Source organism: Erythrolamprus reginae, chromosome 2 (genome assembly GCF_031021105.1).
Source record: "Erythrolamprus reginae isolate rEryReg1 chromosome 2, rEryReg1.hap1, whole genome shotgun sequence".
Lineage (NCBI taxonomy): Eukaryota > Metazoa > Chordata > Lepidosauria > Squamata > Dipsadidae > Erythrolamprus > Erythrolamprus reginae.
In genome coordinates, this window is record NC_091951.1 from 8,055,865 (window position 1) to 8,076,197 (window position 20,333).

The 20,333-nt window shown below is 42.7% G+C and overlaps 1 protein-coding gene across 1 annotated transcript; it reads left to right on the forward strand.

Moving 5' to 3' along the window:
- The first annotated feature begins 2,575 nt into the window (after positions 1-2,575).
- Positions 2,576-19,773, forward strand: LOC139159092 (vomeronasal type-2 receptor 26-like). The gene is made up of 6 exons (XM_070736454.1): positions 2,576-2,817; positions 3,835-4,126; positions 9,477-10,199; positions 16,426-16,650; positions 18,494-18,622; positions 19,381-19,773. Exons 1-6 carry the CDS (start codon positions 2,576-2,578, stop codon positions 19,771-19,773), a joined length of 2,004 nt encoding a protein of 667 aa, XP_070592555.1.
- The last annotated feature ends 560 nt before the right edge of the window (positions 19,774-20,333 follow it).

Here is a 20,333-nt window from a genome sequence, read left to right on the forward strand (position 1 = left end):
CACAACAACACAAGAGCACACAACAGATTTAAACTTAATATTAACCGCTCCAAACTTGACTGTAAAAAAATATGACTTCAGTAACCAAGTTGTCGAAGCATGGAACTCATTACCGAACTCCATAGTGTCATCCCCAAACCCCCTACACTTTACCCTTAGATTATCTACAGTTGACCTCTCCAGATTCCTAAGAGGTCAGTAAGGGGTGAGTACAAGTGCACTAGAGTGCCTTCCGTCCCCTGTCCTATTGCTCTCCTATATCTCCTATACCTTTCTTCTATTCCTATATCTCTTCTATTTTTTCATTGATGTGTTCTATGCCTATATCTTCTTTTCTATTATTTCTTAGATATATTTTACTATGAGTATCTCCTCTATAACCTTCATCATATATTTTACTATGTGTATATAGGTATATACCCACTAAAACCCTTATTGTGTATTGGACAAATAAAATAAAATAAATAAATGATACCACTCTGCTAATTTTCCCATGTTCTTTTTTAGGCGTCTTTGCCCATGACATATTTGTAACCTTCCTTGGTCTATAAAATGTGTCTTGGAAAATGTTGACCAGGTAGGACACACCCTTCTCAAAATGTGCAAAAGAATATTTATTTATCTATCTATCTATCTATCTATCTATCTATCTATCTATCTATCTATCTATCTATCTATTTATTAGATTTGTATGCTGGCCCTCTCCGAAGACTCGGGGCGGCTAACAACAATATAAAAAGACAATGAAAACAAATCTAATATTAAAAATAATCTAAAAAACCCCAATTTAAAGAACCACTCATACATACAAGCATATAAATTCTATAAGCCTAGGGGGTAGGGAAATTTCAATTCCCTCATGCTTGACAACAGAGGTGGGTTTTAAGGAGCTTGCGAAAGGCAAGGAGGGTGGGGGCAACTCTGATATCTGGGGGGAGCTGGTTCCAGAGGGTCGGGGCCGCCACAGAGAAGGCTCTTCTCCTGGGTCCCGCCAAACGACATTGCTTAGTCGATGGGCCCCGGAGAAGGCCAACTCTGTGGGACCTAACTGGTCGCTGGGATTCGTGTGGCAGAAGGCGGTCCTGGAGATATTCTGGTCCGATGCCATGAAGGGCTTTATAGGTCATAACCAACACTTTGAATTGTGACCGGAAATTGATCGGCAACCAATGCAGACTGCGGAGTGTTGGTATAACATGGGCATATCTTGGGAAGCCCATGATTGCTCTCGCAGCTGCATTCTGCACGATCTGAAGTTTCCGAACACTTTTCAAAGGTAGCCCCATGTAGAGAGCATTACAGTAGTCGAACCTTGAGGTGATGAGGGCATGAGTGACTGTGAGCAGTGAGTCCCGGTCCAGATAGGCCGCAACTGGTGCACCAGGCGAACCTGGGCAAACGCCCCCCTTGCCACAGCTGAAAGATGGTTCTCTAATGTGAGCTGTGGATCGAGGAGGACGCCCAAGTTGCGGACCCTCTCTGAGGGGGTTAGTGATTCCCCCCCCCAGGGTGATGGACGGACAGATGGGATTGTCCTTAGGAGGCAAAACCCACAGCCACTCCGTCTTATCAGGGTTGAGTTTGAGTCTGTTGACACCCATCCAGACCCCATCAGCCTCCAGGCACCGGCACATCACTTCCACTGCTTCGTTGACTGGACATGGGGTGGAGATGTATAACTGGGTATCATCCGCATACTGATGATACCTCACCCCATGCCCCTGGATGATCTCACCCAGCGGTTTCATGTAGATATTGAACAGCAGGGGGAAGATGACTGACCCCTGAGGCACCCTACAAGGGAATAACCTCGAGGTCGACCTCTGACCCCCCACTAACACCGAATGCGACCAACCAGATAGGTAGGAGGAGAACCACTGGAAAACAGTGCATCCCACTCCCAACCCCTCCAGCCGGCGCAGAAGGATACCATGGTCGATGGTATCGAAAGCCGCTGAGAGGTCAAGAAGCACCAGGACAGAGGACAAGCCCCTGTCAACCTTCCTTTGTCTATGAAAAGTGTCTTGGAAAATGTTGACCAGGTAGGACACACCCTTCTCAAAATGTGCAAAATAATATTTGTTTTATGTAGAACAGGTTTCCCAACTATATCTGTAGGGAGGCTTCAGGGGTGGCCTTCATATCTCTTTTTATTTCTTTGAGAAAGCCCAGTCCTACATGAAAGTCTCTAAAAGTTAGTTTGGACCAAAACTCCCTGAGCCTTCTTGGTGAACTTTCTTCTTCCTCCATCCTTGGAGACAGACAGAAAGACTAGGATATCACGGGAGACATTCAGCTTCCCTGTTACAATTATCAAAAATAATTGCCATTGTGCTTCCTGCTGGAGCATGAGGGATTTCCCCCCCTGAAGTTAATCCTCTTGGGATCCAAGAAGACAAACATCAGGAACCAAAGTGAAGCTTCAACCAAAGCAGTTCTTAAATAGACTTGAGCAGGTGATGCTTTCCTCGTGCAAAATTAAAATTTCATTGCGTCCTCCTTGAGCTTCCTGCTGTTGGACTCATTCTGTGCTGCTGAGAAAACCCTGCTTTGTGAAATGTCATCAAGGGTTACAATGAAGAAAGGGATTCTGGTGGACATGATCAACTCCCAGAAATTTCTGCTGTTGTTGCTTGTAGTCCTGCTGTCCAGTGCAACCAGTGGCAGAAAATGTCTCCTTAATTTCATCAAGGACAATAATGCTATGTACACCTACTATCAGTCAGGAGATCTCAATATTGGTGGAATTAGTTCTGCCACATCTCTTAAGTTCAAGCCATCAGTCTTCTTTAAGCCTCCCATCACCAGGCTTTCTCTGTAGGTTATTTTTCCACCTTGTCCATCATAGGGTAGTGATTTCTGAGAGTCTCAAAATGGGTGAGCAGTGTGGTCGGGCGGTAGGAAAAGCAAGTAGGATGCTTGGCTGCATAGCTAGAGGTATAACAAGCAGGAAGAGGGAGATTGTGATCCCGCTATATAGAGCGCTGGTGAGACCACATTTGGAATACTGTGTTCAGTTCTGGGGACCTCACCTACAAAAAGATATTGACAAAATTGAACGGGTCCAAAGACGGGCTACAAGAATGGTGGAAGGTCTTAAGCATAAATCGTATGAGGAAAGACTTCATGAACTCAATCTGTAGAGTCTGGAGGACAGAAGGAAAAGGGGGAACATGATCGAAACATTTAAATATGTTAAAGGGTTAAATAAGGTTCAGGAGGGAAGTGTTTTTAATAGGAAAGTGAACACAAGAACAAGGAGACACAATCTGAAGTTAGTTGGGGGAAAGCTCAAAGGCAACATGAGAAAATATTATTTTACTGAAAGAGAAGTAGATCCTTGGAACAAACTTCCAGCAGACGTGGTTGGCAAATCCACAGTAACTGAATTTAAACATGCCTGGGATAAACATATATCCATTGTAAGATAAAATACAGGAAATAGTATAAGGGCAGACTAGATGGACCATGAGGTCTTTTTCTGCCATCAGTCTTCTATGTTTCTATGTTTCTAAGGACTATTTTCCCCAGTACCTGCCAAGGGGATTTTGGAGATTTTGGTTTCCATTTAACCACAAAGAACCAGCACTTGTGTCCCTAAAGTAACCCAAAACCACATGTGCTGTTTTGCTAAGAGGGGCTGTCTTGGGGTCTTGCGGTGTTGGTATTATCACCCTCTTCGTATATGTACAGCTGAGGTTACTCACTGTAATTTACAATGCAAAAACACTGTATAGGTATATGGGATTATGCATTAAAAAGAGATGCTGTTACAGATGTCCTAAATTGGTTTGTGGTGAAAATGATTGGATGACACCTGTGTTTTTTCTTTAGGGTGGGACCATTTATCTTCTGGTTTCTCCTATCCTTTTTCTTCGCCACCGAGGAGATCAACCAAAACCCCAAGCTCCTATCCAACCTCACTCTGGGCTACAATTTCTATGATAATTATTATGAGGCTGGATTGACCTACGATGCCATGGTAGACCTCCTCTCAACCGGGGAAGCAAAGGTTCCTAACTACAGCTGTGGAAGAGCAAGTAATCTCTTGGTGATGATTGAAGGAATGGAGACGGATGCTTCCAGTCAGATTTCAATCATGTCCAGCATCTACAAAATCCCACAGGTATGAATCAGGGGTGGGTTCCAGTTGAATTTCACTACTGGTACGCATCCTTGCATATACATTCATTCCACTGCATGATTTCACTTTTATGCTCATTGATTTCTTTGACTATGTCACAAAGGTGTTGGATCAAGATGGTGCCATGGATGTTGCCTATCTGGACTTCAGCAAAGACTTTGATACGGCTCCACATAAAGAGCTGATAGATAAATTAGTGAAGATTGGACTTAATCCCTGGATAGTTCAGTGGATTTCAAGCTGGCTGAAGCGTAGACATCTGAGAGTTATTGTTAATGGCGAGTATTCTGAACAGAGACAGCTTACAAGCGGTGTGCCACAAGGGTCTGTTCTGGGTCCTATTCTTTTTAATATGTTTGTGAGTGACATAGGGGAAGGTTTGGTAGGGAAGGTTTGCCTATTTGCCGATGACTCTAAAGTGTGCAATAGGGTTGATATTCCTGGAGGGGTCTGTAATATGGTAAATGATTTAGCTTTACTAGATAAATGGTCAAAGCAATGGAAACTGCAGTTTAATGTTTCCAAATGTAAAATAATGCACTTGGGGAAAAGGAATCCTCAATCTGAGTATTGCATTGGCAGTTCTGTGTTAGCAAAAACTTCAGAAGAGAAGGATTTAGGGGTAGTGATTTCTGACAGTCTCAAAATGGGTGAGCAGTGTGGTTGGGCGGTAGGAAAGGCAAGTAGGATGCTTGGCTGCATAGCTAGAGGTATAACAAGCAGGAAGAGGGAGATTGTGATCCCCTTATATACAGCGCTGGTGAGACCACATTTGGAATACTGTGTTCAGTTCTGGAGACCTCAGTTACAAAAAGATATTGACAAAATTGAACGGGTCCAAAGACGGGCTACAGGAATGGTGGAAGGTCTGAAGCATAAAACGTATCAGGAAAGACTTAATGAACTCAATCTGTATAGTCTGGAGGACAGAAGGAAAATGGGAGACAGGATCGAAACATTTAAATATGTTAAAGGGTTAAATAAGGTTCAGGAGGGAAGTGTTTTTAATAGGAAAGTGAACACAAGAATAAGGGGACACAATCTGAAGTTAGTTGGGGGAAAGATCAAAAGCAACGTGAGAAAATATTATTTCACTGAAAGAGTAGTAGATCCTTGGAACAAACTTCCAGCAGACGTGTTTGGTAAATCCACAGTAACTGAATTTAAACATGCCTGGGATAAACATATATCCATTTTAACATAAAATACAGGAAATAGTATAAGGGCAGACTAGATGGACCATGAGGTCTTTTTCTGCCGTCAGTCTTCTATGTTTCTATGTTTCTATGTGACTGTGAAATGGGACCCTCAGAGGGGGTCATGGCAGATAGCCGATTAGGAAGCAATTCATCCTCCTCCTTATCTTCACTGGACTCTGATGAAGAAGCAATTATAGACGCACACGTGCAAAGGGCCATGAATAGAAGAGAGCAGCTATGTAGGTATTCAATTTCAATTCAATTCAATTTATTAGATTTGTATGCCGCCCCTCTCCGAAGACTTAAGAGATAAGAGAGTTCACCTGTGGTTGGGTGTGGTTCAACCAATTAGGGCTGCTGTTAAAAGGGCCGCGTGCCGGCCTCTCAGCCTGGAAGATTATCTGTTTGTGATAGTGGATGTGGCTTGACTCTCCGGATTCTCCGAGGACTATGTGCTTTGATATCAGGACTCTGAACATAAATCATAGTTAAACATGTGAGTTTGGACAATGTCTGAAGGAGAGTAGCTGTGACGACTTCACAGCTACTTATTAATTGGTTTGAGTTTGTTTGTTTTTGTTATTTCACTGCATTCAAGTCTGGTTGCTTTGAAAGTGAGCCCTTTGACTACAAAAAGGGGGGTTTGCTTCTATTTTTCTGTGGCTAAAGAAAGTATTCTTGACTTTTCACGTGTGTGCGTCTGTTTTGGCTACCTTTGCATTTAATTAGAAGCTCATGGAGAGAGCCGGCAGAACAGCATTAATGCAAGGGTACGTGGGAGGATTCAGAAATGCCATTTAAGTCTAATGGAACGCACCGGTTGGAACCCACCACTAGTATGAATCAAAGTAGGGTGGAATTCAGTTGTCTGGTTGGCCTAGAGATGCCAAGGAGAGCATAGAGATAGTTGATCTCCCCTTCTGCCTAAAGAAGGTCAGTGCTGCAACCAGACAAGACAGGAATTGTTAAGGAGTGGGAATGATGACAGGAGACAGAATAGCTCGTCACTCAGCAACTGATCAAGACAACCAGCAAGTTGCAGTCCTGACAGCTAGCCCTTTTATAGGGAACTGTCAAATACAACAACTAATAGCATTTGAGCATTCTCCCGCTCAATCACTGGACCCAGTGAAACCATGTACAAACTGTCAGTATGTAACAGAGCTACACTTATGGATCTTTGAGAAGCCCAGTGTCTTCCTGCACTGAGTTTTATTTCTTGAAATTGTTCCAGTAAATGATCTTCTTGTGCTCCTTACCACATTTTTGGATGATAAGACGCACCCGAGTATAAGTATTTTACTGAAAGAGTAGTAGATCCTTGGAACAAACTTCCAGCAGACGTGGTTGGTAAATCCACAGTAACTGAATTTAAACATGCCTGGGATAAACATATATCCATCCTAAGATAAAAATACAGGAAATAGTATAAGGGCAGACTAGATGGATCATGAGGTCTTTTTCTGCCGTCAGTCTTCTATGTTTCTATGTACAGTGAGATAGGGCAGCCAATGTTTATTTTTTGTTTATTTTTCAGTCCTGTTGTCATTAACCAAAATAACTGTGATTGTTGGGAATAATTTTTTTCTATTGTTTTGCTAAATGTATCACTGAATTGCATAAATTTGATTTGCATCAATAGGAAGTCCCAATTTACACTGCCAAATTCTTTCTGGGCATCGATAAATAGAAATGCTAAATACTTGTCCGGTCTTGCCTCATAATACTCCAGGACATCTATAATTGTTCTTGTGTTATTTCTGATGTAGCGATTGGGGAGGAAGCCATTTTGACCTGTCTGAATCAGTAAATTTAAAACTGTTTTCAATCTCTCTGCTATAATCGAGGCAAAGATTTTATAGTCGGCGTTAAGCAGAGAGATAGGTCTGTAATTTTGAATTTGATGATCCTCTAGCCCCTCTTTTGGCAGTAGTGTAATGTAATCTTCACCCCAAGACTTAGGCATTTTGCTTTCCTTCAGAATTTTATTAAACAATTCCAGGATTTTAATCTCATAAATTTTAATAAATTTGTTAAATATTTCTGATGAGAGTCCATCCAGCCCCGGAGTCTTGTTATTTTTTTTTTTTGTAGAGCCTTTTGTAGCTCCTTCTGTGTGAGGGCAAGCCATTTCCCAGTTTTATTTATTTATTTTATTTGTTTGTTTGTTTGGTTATTTATTTAGTCCAATACAAATTGAAAGTTACAGAGAATAAAAACGCGTAGTAGTAAATATCAGGGAAGGGATAGAAGAAGAGATATGAGAATAGAATACATCAATGAAGAGTAGAGGAAAGGATATATGGATGGGAGAAAAGATATATAAAATATAGGAGAGACAATTGGACAGGGGACGGAAGGCACACTAGTGCACTTATGCTCGCCCCTTACTGACCTCTAAGGAATCTGGAGAAGTCAACTGTGGAAAGTCTAAGGGAAAAATGTTGGGGGTTGGGGGTTGACAACACGGAGTCTGGTAATGAGTTCCATGCTTCAACAACTCGATTGCTAAAGTCATATTTTTTACAGTCAAGTTTGGAGCGGTTGATATTAAGTTTGAACCTGTTGCGTGCTCTTGTGTTATTGCGGTTGAAGGGGAAAAAAGTCCAAATAATGTGTCAGCAATGTCGCCATAAACCAAATTAATAAACCAAATTAATAATAATTCCTTTTAAAGGTAAACTAAAAAATAAAACATAAAAATGTTTAAAAAATTAAAAAGGGAGTAAAGGAAAGAGAGGGGAAAAAAGAAAAAGAAAAGGAAAAAAGGATAGAAAAGAGAAAGAGAAAAAAATCTTTCTCCTTTTTCTTGCATACATTCCATGTAGAACCCAATATGGTTATCATACGCTGCAGAATTTTATCGTTCAAAAGTAAACCAATAAATTCCTCCAACCTACTCTATTCCATATCACTATAAACCCAGTGAAATGATAAACTCATCATTTCCTGCTCCATTTATATCACTGAATACCCAGTGGAATCATCATACCCTACTCTAATTTTATTGCTACCTACCCAAGTGAATTAGGGTTAGAAATGCAAGGGTCTTCAAACCTGGCAAGATTAAGGTTTGTGGACTTCAACACTCACTCCTAAGGTAGCATGACTGGTGGAGGAATTCTGGGAGTTGAAGTCCACTAGTCTTAAAACTGTCAAGTTTAAAGACCCCTGAGTTAGAGGTTAGGAGTGCAAGGGTATTCAAAGCTGGCAAGATGAAGGCTTGTGGACTTCAGCTCCCACTCCTAAGGTAGCATGACTGGTGGAGGAATTCTGGGAGTTGAAGTCCACTAGTCTTAAAACTGTCAAGTTTAAAGACCCTTTGGTTAGGGGTTAGAAGTGCAAGGGTCTTCGAACCTGGCAAGATTAAGGCTTGTGGGTTTCAACTCCCACTCCTAAGATAGCATGACTGGTGGAGGAATTCTGGGAGTTGAAGTCCTCTAGTCTTAAAACTGTCAAGTTTAAAGACCTCTGAGTTAGGGTTAGAAGTGCAAGGGTCTTCGAACCTGGCAAGATTAAGGCTTGTGGACGTCAACTCCCACTCCTAAGGTAGCATGACTGGTGGAGGGATTCTGGGAGTTGAAGTCCACTAGTCTTAAAACTGTCAAGTTTAAAGACCTCTGAGTTAGGGTTAGAAGTGCAAGGGTCTTCAAAGCTGGCAAGATTAAGGCTTGTGGACTTCAGCTCCCACTCCTAAGATAGCATGACTGGTGGAGGAATTCTGGGAATTGAAGTCCACAACCTTGAAGTCCTTAAAGTTAGAAGTTTGTAAAAAGTGTACATGGTTTTAAAAAGTATTCTGCTTCACTGGTATTTTAGTAAACAATATAATAATACATAATTTGGTTCAGAATTCCTTTTTTTCCTTGTTTTCCTCCTCTAAAATCTAGGTGTGTCTTATACATTTGACTGGTGTACTTACTATAGGGTTCCTGCTTGGGCAGGGGGTTGAACTCGATGGCCTTCATGGTCCCTTTCAACTCTAACAATAAATAAAATAAATAAATAAATAAATAAATAAATAAATAAATAAATAAATAAATAAACATCGGTGTGTCTCATGCACCAAAAGATACAGTATATAAATTTCTATATACTATTTTATTTTTGAATTTTCTTGTATCCTACATTAGGTCAGCTATGGTTTTGTTTCTGAAGCTCTGAGTGATAAAATCCAGTTCCCATTTGTCTATCGGATGGTCCCCAAAGAAGAATACCTGTACCATATAATTGCCAAATTACTCTGGCATTTTGGGTGGAACTGGATCAGTCTTGTTTCTCCAGACACGTATAACGGAGAAAGGTTCATGAGGATTTTGAGCCCAATCTTGACCAGGAATGAGATTTGTGTTGCCTTCTCATTGACGATCCCAGGGCTGCAGGTGGCCGTCCCAATATTGCCTCTTGAAACATTATTCATGTGGAACAATGTCACCGTCTTCGTTTATTATGGGGAGGAGCGTTTCTTTTATGGCATCATAAAATCTTTACAGCTCATGGTCTCTAAGCTATATAGGATCCCCATTGTGGGGAAAATCTGGATCACAACAGCTTTGTGGAACCTGACATTGAATTTCGCTTATGACATTTTCGCCGACAAGCAAATCCATGGCTTTTTCTCTTTCGTATGTCATCAGGAGAAAAAGGTTAACAATGACAATTTTCAAACGTTTTATGATAACATGAACAAGTTTGGACTGGCAGCCTTTGAATGCTTGCTTTCAAAGCCTGCATTGTCCATCAAATGGAGGAGAAGATGCAAGAAGCAGGAGATTCTGGAGGTTCCAAGCAAAGAGTTTGTGGACAAAATTTTTTCCATGGACAGCTACCGCATTTCCAGTCTGGTGCAGACTGTGGTAAGGGCCATTGATAGGGCCCTGTCTAGGAGAACCCATAAGATAAGAACTGGAAGTGAAGACGGGCTGAGATCACATAATATTCCAGCATGGAAGGTAGATTTTTTTTTTCCAATGAGAGGTCAACTGGCTTTCTTGAGCTGTCATCCAAGGTTAAGAACAGCTGAGGTGTTGTGGTGGGCTGTATTTTAGGAGGTTTCAAAGGTTTGGTAGGGAAGTTTGCCTATTTGCCGATGACTCCAAAGTGTGCAATAAGATTGATATTCCTGGGGGCATCTGTAATATGGCAAAGTATTTAGCTTTACTAGATAAGTGGTCAAAGCAATGGAAACTGCAGCTTAATGTTTCCAAATGTAAAATAATGCACTTGGGGAAAATGAATAATCAGTCTGAGTATTATATTGGCAGTTATGTGTTAGCAAAAACTTCAGAAGAGAAGGCTTTAGGGGTAGTGATTTCTGACAGTTTCAAAATGGGTGAACAGTGCAGTCAGGCAATAGGGAGGCAAGCAGGAAGAAGAAGATTGTGATCCCGCTGTATAGAGCACTGGTGAGACCACATTTGGAATACTGTGTTCAGTTCCGGAGACCTCACCTACAAAAAGATATTGACAAAATTGAATGGATCGAAAGACGGGCTACAAAAATGCTGGAAGGTCTTAAGCATAAAACGTATCAGGAAAGACTTAATGAACTCAATCTGTATAGTCTGGAGGACAGAAGGAAAAGGGGGAGGACATGATTGAAACATTTAAATACCATATTTTTCAGTGTATAAGATGCACCTTTTAACCTCAAAAAAGTGGGGCAAAAAGTGGGTGCATCTTATACATCGAATATGGCTTTGGGGGGAGTTGGGGGGTGGTCAGCGGCGGCAGCAGCAGCCCTCCCATAGTTCTGCAGTGGTGGCTTTTCACGTGATTTTGGGGCTGGTGCCGGGCACCGCTGCCAAACTGTGCAAGAAGCCACCACTACCGGACTAGCTGCTGACCGCCGCCACTTGAGTATGGGAGAAGCCGCCACCACCAGACTACAGGAAGCAGCTTATCTCAGCAGTCAGGAATGACGGTAGCAGCTTTCCCGTAGTCCGGAGATGGCAAACTGCCTCTCTGCAACCCCTTATTAGAGACCCCTGGACCTGCTTTCAGGCTCCTCTCCCCAGGGATATAAAAAAAAGAGACCCACGCTGAATTCAGTAAGGAATTCAGCAGCAATTCCTCCCGGCAAGCCGTGGGCTAGTTAGAGCTGCAGATATCTAGAGGTATAACAAGCAGGAAGAGGGAGATTATGATCCCGCTATATAGAGTGCTGGTGAGACCACATTTGGAATACTATGTTCAGTTCTGGAGACCTCACCTACAAAAAGATATTGACAAAATTGAAGGGGTCCAAAGACGGGCTACAAGAATGCTGGAAGGTCTTAAGCATCAAACGTATCAGGAAAGACTTCATGAACTCAATCTGTATAGTCTGGAGGACAGAAGGAAAAGAGGGGACATGATCGAAACATTTAAATATGTTAAAGGGTTAAATAAGGATCAGGAGGAAAGTGTTTTTAATAGGAAAGTGAACACAAGAACAAGGGGACATAATCTGAAGTTAGTTGGGGAAAAGATCAAAAGCAACGTGAGAAAATATTATTTTACTGAAAGAGTAGTAGATGCTTGGAACAAACTTCCAGTAGACGTGGTTGATAAATCCACAGGAACTGAATTTAAACATGCCTGGAATAAACATATATCCATCCTAAGATAAAATACAGGAAATATTATAAGGGCAGACTAGATGGACCATGAGGTCTTTTTCTGCCATCAGTCTTCTATGTTTCTATGTTTCTAAAACAAATGAATAATTTTCCTTGATTGTTCATGGCAGAGGGGAAATTGGGAACGTCTAACAACAGCTTCCATGCAAAATAATACAAAACCCACCCCCTGAGATCTACTTACAAAACTGGTTGGCTAAAGAGAGGCTGCTGGAAGGTTGCTCTCCCCATCCAGATTGATGACAGGGAAACAATTCCACCAATATAGATGTCTCCTAGGTGGTGAAAATTATATACCCCATTCCGATCCTTGGTGAAATCACGGGAGCATTTTCTCCTACTAGCTGCACTGGGCAATAGAAGCAAAAGCAATAGGAGAAGGAGCAGCTTAGCTGGCAGGGCAGCCCTCAGAAGCATTTCAGGGAGCAGGAGTGGTAGGACTAGAAGACCTCCAAGATCTTTTTCAACTCTGTTGTTCTGTTCTGCTCTGTTTGTTCCGTCCTGCCTTCAAAAGAAAGAGTGAAATTAGTTGGGCGAAAGATCAAAAGCAACATGAGAAAATATTATTTTACTGAAAGAGTAGTAGATCCTTGGAACAAACTTCCAGCAGACCTGATAGATAAATCCAACTGAATTTAAACATGCCTGGGATAAACATATATCCATCCTAAGATAAAATACCGGAAATAGTATAAGGGCAGACTAGATGGACCATAAGGTCTTTTTCTGCCATCAGTCTTCTATGTTTCTATTAGACCGAAGATTTTATAGGCAGATGGAATTATTAGATTTTAGATCATTAGATTATTTATTAGAGTTGGAAGGGATCTTGTAGATCATCTAGTCCAACCCCCCCCCATTCAAGCAGGAGTCCCTACACCATTTCAGACAAATGGCAGTCCAATCTCCCTTTCAAAGTCTCAAGTGTTGGAGCTCTCGCAATCTTTGCAGGAAAGCTGTTCTCCTGAAGGATCACTCTCACCATCAGAAAGTTCCTCCTTATTTCCATGTTGAGTCTCTCCTTGGTCAGTTTCCCTCCGTTATTCCTTGTATGGCCTTCTGGTGCTTTGGAAAACAGCCTGATCCCCCTCCTCTCTGTGGTAGTCCGTCAAGTATTGGAACAGTATTATCATGTCACCCCTGGTCCGGCAGAGGGCTGCCCGCTGCCAGTGCTGCAGGTGCAGGCACATCTGGCCATGAGATTTGGCTTCCTGCACATGTGCAGTAGCCAAATCTTGGCAAGGACATTTCTTTGTTTCTTTGTTTCTTTGTTTCTTTGTTTCCTTGTTTCCTTGTTTGTTTATTTATTTATTTACTTACTTACTTACTTACTTACTTATTTATTTATTTATTTATTTATTGATTGTTAAAGTTGAAAGGGACCATGAAGGCCATCGAGTTCAAGCCCCTGCCCAAGCAGTAACCCTATAGCACACCAGTCAAGTGTCAGTTCAATCTTCTCTTAAAAATGTCCAGAGTGTTGGAGTTCACAACGTCCGCTGGTAGGTTGTTCCATTGGTTGATCGCTCTGACCGTCAGGAAGTTCCTCCTTATCTCCATGTTGAATCTCTCCTTGGTCAGCTTCCAGCTGTTGTTCCTCGTCCGGCCCTCTGGTGCCCTGGAGAATAAAGTGATCCCCTCCTCTCTGTGACATTTATTTATTATTATTTATTTATTATTTGGATTTGTATGCCGCCCCTCTCCGCAGACTCGGGGCGGCTCACAACAGAATGCAACAATTCATGACAAATCTAATTATAGTTTAAAATATTAAAAAAAACCCATTTACTAAGCAAACATACACACAAACATACCATGCATAAATTGTATATGCCCGGGGGAGATGTCTCAGTTCCCCCATGCCTGACGACAAAGGTGGGTTTTAAGGAGCTTACGAAAGGCAAGGAGAGTAGGGGCAGTTCTAATCTCTGGGGGGAGTTGGTTCCAGAGAGTTGGGGCCACCACAGAGAAGGCTCTTCCCCTGGGGCCCGCCAACCGACATTGTTTAGTTGACGGGACCCGGAGAAGGCCCACTCTGTGGGACCTAATCGGTCGCTGGGATTTGTGCGGCAGAAGGCGGTCTCGGAGATATTCTGGTCCAGTGCCATGAAGGGCTTTAAAGGTCATAACCAACACTTTGAATTGTGACCGGAAATTGATCGGCAACCAATGCAGACTGCGGAGTGTTGGTGAAACATGGGCATACCTAGGTAAGCACATGACTGCTCTCGCAGCTGCATTCTGCACGATCTGAAGTTTCCGAACACTTTTCAAAGGTAGCCCCATGTAGAGAGCATTACAGTAGTCAAACCTCGAGGTGATGAGGGCATGAGTGACTGTGAGCAGTGAGTCCCGGTCCAGATAGGGCCGCAACTGGTGCACCAGGCGAACCTGGGCAAACGCCCCCCTCGCCACAGCTGAAAGATGGTTCTCTAATGTGAGCTGTGGATTGAGGAGGATGCCCAAGTTGTGGACCCTCTCTGAGGGGGTCAATACTCCCCCCCCCCAGGGTGATGGACGGACAGATGGGATTGTCCTTGGGAGGCAAAACCCACAGCCACTCCATCTTATCCAGGTTGAGTTTGAGTCTGTTGACACCCATTCAGGTCCCAACAGCCTCCAGACACCGGCACATCACTTCCACTGCTTCATTGATTGGACATGGGGTGGAGATGTAAAGCTGGGTATCTTCAGCGTACTGATGATACCTCACCCCATGCCCTTGGATGATCTCACCCAGCAGTTTCAGGTAGATATTAAATAGCCGGGGGGAGAGGACCGACCCCTGAGGCACCCCACAAGGGAGAGACCTTGGGGTCGACCTCTGACCTCCCACTAACACCGACTGTGACCGACCGGAGAGGTAGGAGGAGAACCACTGGAGAACAGTGCCTCCTACCCCCAACCCCTCCAGCCGGTGCAGAAGGATACCATGGTCGATGGTATCGACATCCCCTCGTATACTTGTAGACTGCTATCATGTCCGCTCTGGCCCTCCTTTTCTCTAGGCTATCCCTGCCCAGTTCCCTCAGTTTCTCTTCGTAAGTCTTGGTTGCCAATCCCCTAATAATCTTGGTTGCTCTTTTTTACACCTTCTCCAGAGTTTCAATGTCTCTTTTGCAGTGTGGTGACCAGAACTGAATACAGTACTCCAGGGTGTGGTCGGACCAGGGCGTAGTAGAGTGGTATTAAGACTTCCCTGGTCTTGGAGTGTATTCCCCTGTTGATGCAGCTTAGGATTGTGTTGGCTTTCTTAGCTGCTGCTGCACATTGTTGGCTCATGTTTAGTTGATTGTCCACCAAGACTCCAAGGTCTCTTTCGCAGTCACTACTGCTAAGAGGGGTTTCTCCCAGGTTGTATGTGTGTCCTGGGTTTTTTCTGCCTATGTGAAGGACTTTGCTCTTGTCGATGTTAAACATCATCTACAACACTTTGTGGCCTGCACTGGCTGCCGAACAGTTTCTGGTCACAATTCAAAGTGTTGGTCATGACCTTTATAGCCCTACATGGCATTGGACCAGAGTACTTCCGGAACCGCCTGCTATCGCACGAATCCCAGTGGCCGATAAGGTCCCACAGAGTTGGCCTTCTCCGGGTTCCGTCGACTAAACAATGTCGTCCGGCGGGCCCCAGGGGAAGAGCCTTCTCTGTGGCGGCCCGGCCCTCTGGAATCAACTCCCCCCAGAGATTAGAACTGCTCCCACCCTCCTTGTCTTCCGTAATCTACTTAAGACCCACCTATACCGCCAGGCATGGGGGATTTGAGACACCTTTCCCCCAGGCTTATTATAATTTATGTTTGGTATGTATGTGCTGTTTGGTTTTTAATTATGATATGGTTTTTATTTTTTTTAATATTAGATTTGTGCCAGTATAATATTGTTTTTATTGTTGTTGTGAGCCGCTCCGAGTCTTCGGAGAGGGGCGGCATACAAATCTAATAAATTATTATTATTATTATTATTATTATTATTATTATTATTATTATTATTTTGTTGGTGAGGGCCCATTGTGTTAGTCTGTCCAGGTCTTTCTGTAATTTGAGCCTGTCTTCTAGGGTATTGGCTACCCCCGCCAGCTTGGTGTCGTCTGCGAATTTGATCAGTTGCCCTTCTATTCCCTCGTCCAAGTCGTTGATGAAAATGTTGAAGAGCACAGGGCCCAGGACTGAACCCTGTGGTACCCCACTGCCTATGTTCTTCCATGTGGATTTGGATGTGCCGGTCACATACAGCTGTGCACGCATCCTCAATTTTATTACCTCTCTATAGAGTGGCCCACACTGGCAGCAGCCCACCACTGCCCTGGTCCTTCTCTTTGTCAGATTGACTATTCAGTTCCCACACTTTTTCTAGAGTTTCAATGTCTTTTTTTGTAGCGTGGTGACCAAAACTGGATGCCATACTAACTAAGGCTTGGTTTCCTGTTCTCTGAACCTGGTTGGTTTGTCTTCTCTTTTAGCTTCACCCTTTTCTGGGAAACACCCAGTTCTACAACTCCTCCCTGGAAGGGGTGTATTTGGATGATCAAGGGGAATTGAGTGCCAGATTTGATATTGTGAAATGGGAGACCTTCTCGAACGACTCTACCCGTGCCACCAAGTTTGGAGAAATACACAGACATTGGAGCTCCTCAGAGACCAATTTCATCCTAGATCAGGATAGGTGGTCCCAGCATTTTGGCCAGGTAGATGCAATCCATTCATCTCATTTGGGTGAAATTCTAATAGCCTTTCTTTAATTTGTGAAAGTTCAAAAACACTAGAATGTCAGTTTAAAAATAGTATTTATATTTCTGTCGGGTTATTTTGATAGAAAATCAACCATATGGCTCTTCCCTAGTAAAAGCTGATTTGGAGTTGAGCCTGTAGCATAGAGGTTAATATCCTGCCTTGCATGCAGCACACTGCAGGTTCAAATCCCAGTAAGATATGTCTGTCTCATGAGACCATGATAAAAAGCTCGAAATATATGTATAACAGGCTCCCTTCCTTTTCACTTATAAGCAAAAATATGTAACTCTCTCTATACACACACACACACAAATAAACACACAGACACACATACACATACAAACTTTGCTCTCCTTTTGCATCGGTCCTATGCAGGGTCCATTCCAAGGCAGATACTTTTATTATTATTAATAATAATAAGAAGAAGAACAATAATAACATTTTTTGTATGTACAAAGATGATAATTAACAATAGGTTTTGTGACCTTCCATCGAGATTATAAGAAGCATTCTACAAAAATGGTTTGCCAACCTACTGAATCTTTTCCTTCTCAAGAGCTCATTTTCATGGACAGCACATCACATGTGGTGGTAATGCCTTTCGTTTTTGCCCTACATGGCATTGGACCAGAATACCTCCAGAACCGCCTGCTACTGCACAAATCCCAGGGACCGATAAGGTCCCACAGAGTTGGCCTTCTCCGGGTCCCGGCGACTAAACAATGTCATTTGGCGGGCCCCACGGGAAGAGCCTTCTCTGTGGTGACCCCGGCCCTCTGGAACCAACTCCCCCCGGAGATTAGAACTGCCCCCACCCTCCTTGTCTTTCGTAAACTACTCAAGACCCACCTATACCACCAGGCATGGGGGAGTTGAGACACCTTTCCCCCAGGTTCTTTATATTTTATGTTTGGTATGTATGTGTTGTTTGGTTTTTAAATATAATAGGGTTTTATATGCTTCTTTTTTAATATTAGATTTGTTTCGCTATAATATTGTTTTTTTATTATTGTTGTGAGCTGCCCCGAGTCTTCGGAGAGGGGCAGCATACAAATCTAATAAATTATTATTATTATTTGTTGTTGTTAGACATTTCATCATTCCCGGTGTACTAGAAGGTGTCATCCTGGAGAAGCCAAAATGGTATTGGAGGAAAAACCGCTTTGCTGCTATGGGTGTTCGTTGTGTGCAGCAGGGACCATCTCAACTCAGGAAGGTAGGTGTCTGTTGAAGAAAAAGCTGGACTTGTGAACTGGACTAGGAATGGCTAAGATGCATTCTGAAATAAAGAACTGCTGTCTTTAGCTTTTGAAACATGTGCTCCAAGAGATTTACAATTAAAAAATTCTATCCCATTGTTCCATTGAAAAATGTGGCAAAAGGAAATGGATTTAGAATAATCAGAATAAAAAGCGAGCTGGCTTTGTGTCTAAGGCAGCGGTAGAATTCATGGTCTCCTGGTTTCTAGCTTGAAGCCTTAACCATTATATAAAACTGGATATGCCAAACTTGCATCACACACCCGTTCAAATTGCATATCTCCAGCAGAATGTTAAAAATATTTGTTGGCATGGGTGTCAAGATAAAGGAGTGTTTGTGCAAATGCTTTGGGATTGCCCGGTAGTGCAAAACTTTTGGAAAAAAGTGCAAGAGGGTATTAATAGGATGTTAAATATATGATGGACAATTACAAAGGAAATTGCAGTATTATTTAAAAGCAATGTGATGGGAGAATTTAGAGAAATAAAACAAGCAGCGATAGAAAGCTCTCAGGCGGTAATAGTCTTGGGTTGGAAGGATGTGATGAATACAATACAAAATTGGTACCTGTACATGGTGGATTATATTCAATTTGAGATTATGGACAAGAGGATGAACTTGGTTAATGAAACGGATTTGCGACAACTGATGGGACGATGGAGCAAGGTAAGACGATATATGGTTAGTAGAATCCTAGACCAAGCTACAAGGAATAAATTGGAATTACTTTATAATATGTAAATAGATATATACCAGAGTGCCTGCACTGAACTGCAACAGTAAGAAAGCACTCCTGATCAGAACTCACAGATTGAAGATAGTATAATGCAAATATTCATTCCAGAAGGAAGGCATTAATCATGCTACCTGCTACATCTATTTTCTTTTCAGATGCAGATTATTGCAGCAAATGTCCTGCTGAACAGTATCCAAATAAGGCCCAAGTTAAATGCCTCCCCAAGATTCAAACCTTCCTATCCTACAAAGACTATCTGGGGATCATCCTAACTTCCCTTGCTCTCTTCTTCTGCTTAATCACAGCCGTTGTGTTAATCATCTTCATTAAATTCCTGGAAACTCCTTTGGTCAAAGCCAACAATCAAGACCTCTCTTTCATCCTCCTCATCTCCCTCCTGATTTCTTTCTTGTCCTCCTTCTTATTCATTGGTCAGCCAAGGACTACTACTTGCCTCCTCCGACAAACTGTCTTTAGCATCATCTTCTCAGTTGTTGTCTCTTCTGTTTCGGCCAAAACAGTCACAGTGGTTCTAGCCTTCTTGGCAACAAAGCCAGGGAGCAAGGCAAGGAAGTGGCTGGGGAAGAATTTGGCCAACTCCATTATTATTTCTTGTTCTGGCATTCAAATGGTCATCTGCACATTCTGGCTAGGAGTCTCTCCTCCATTTCCTGAGTCTGATATGCAGTCCATGTCTGAAGAGATCATCCTGCAATGCAATGAAGGCTCCGTCACCATGTTTTATGGTGCCCTTAGCTACATGGGCTTCCAAGCTGCTATTTGCTTTCTAGTGGCTTTTCTGGCCAGGAACCTCCCTGGGGCTTTCAACGAAGCCAAGCTGATCACTTTCAGCATGCTGGTCTTCTGTAGTGTCTGGATCTCCTTCGTGCCCACCTACCTGAGCACTAAGGGGAAATACATGGTGGCCGTGCAGGTCTTCTCCATCTTGTCCTCCAGTGCTGGTTTATTGGGCTGCATCTTCATTCCCAAATGCTACATTATTGTTTTAAGACCAGACCTGAATACAAAAGAGCAGCTAACTGCAAGAACTGATGTTGGCTTGAAAGCAAAGGCTAAATAATTTCAGTGGCCTTGCTTCTTGATATTTTCCCTCTAAAATATTGTCATCTAATGGGAGCTAGAAAGTATGTCTTTTCTCTGACAGCCCCAGGCACTATGGTGCCGCATGAGTTCCAGCAACCGGTTAGGTCCCACAGAGTCGGCCTTCTCCAGGTCCTGTCAACTAGACAATGTCTTTTGGCAGGACCTAGGAGAAGAGCCTCTCTGTGGGGGGACCGGCCCTCTGGAACCAGCTCCCCCTGGAGATTCGTACTGCCCCTACACTCCTCGCCTTCTGTAAGAGTCTTAAGACTCACTTATGTTGCCAGGTTTGGGGTGATTAGATCTTACCACCTGGCTGACAAAATGTTATGTAAGGTTGTTGTTCAAATGGGTATGATTGATAGAGGTAATGATTTTAGAGTAGTTTATTTAATTTTACTTAATTGGATTTAGTGCATTGTATTTTATTGTTATTTTTTATATATTGTAAGCCACCCCAAGTCTCCAGAGAGGGGCGGCGTATAAATCCAATAAATGTACAATATAAATATATAATAAATATCTTGCTTTCTGAGGTTC

Coding starts and splice junctions, on each gene's coding strand:
- LOC139159092 (XM_070736454.1), top strand. CDS start 2,576: ATGAAGAAAGGGATTCTGGTGGACATGATCAACTCCCAGAAATTTCTG. Junction 2,818..3,834: donor CCCATCACCAGGCTTTCTCT/GTAGGTTATTTT, acceptor TTTTTTCTTTAG/GGTGGGACCATTTATCTTCT. Junction 4,127..9,476: donor GCATCTACAAAATCCCACAG/GTATGAATCAGG, acceptor ATCCTACATTAG/GTCAGCTATGGTTTTGTTTC.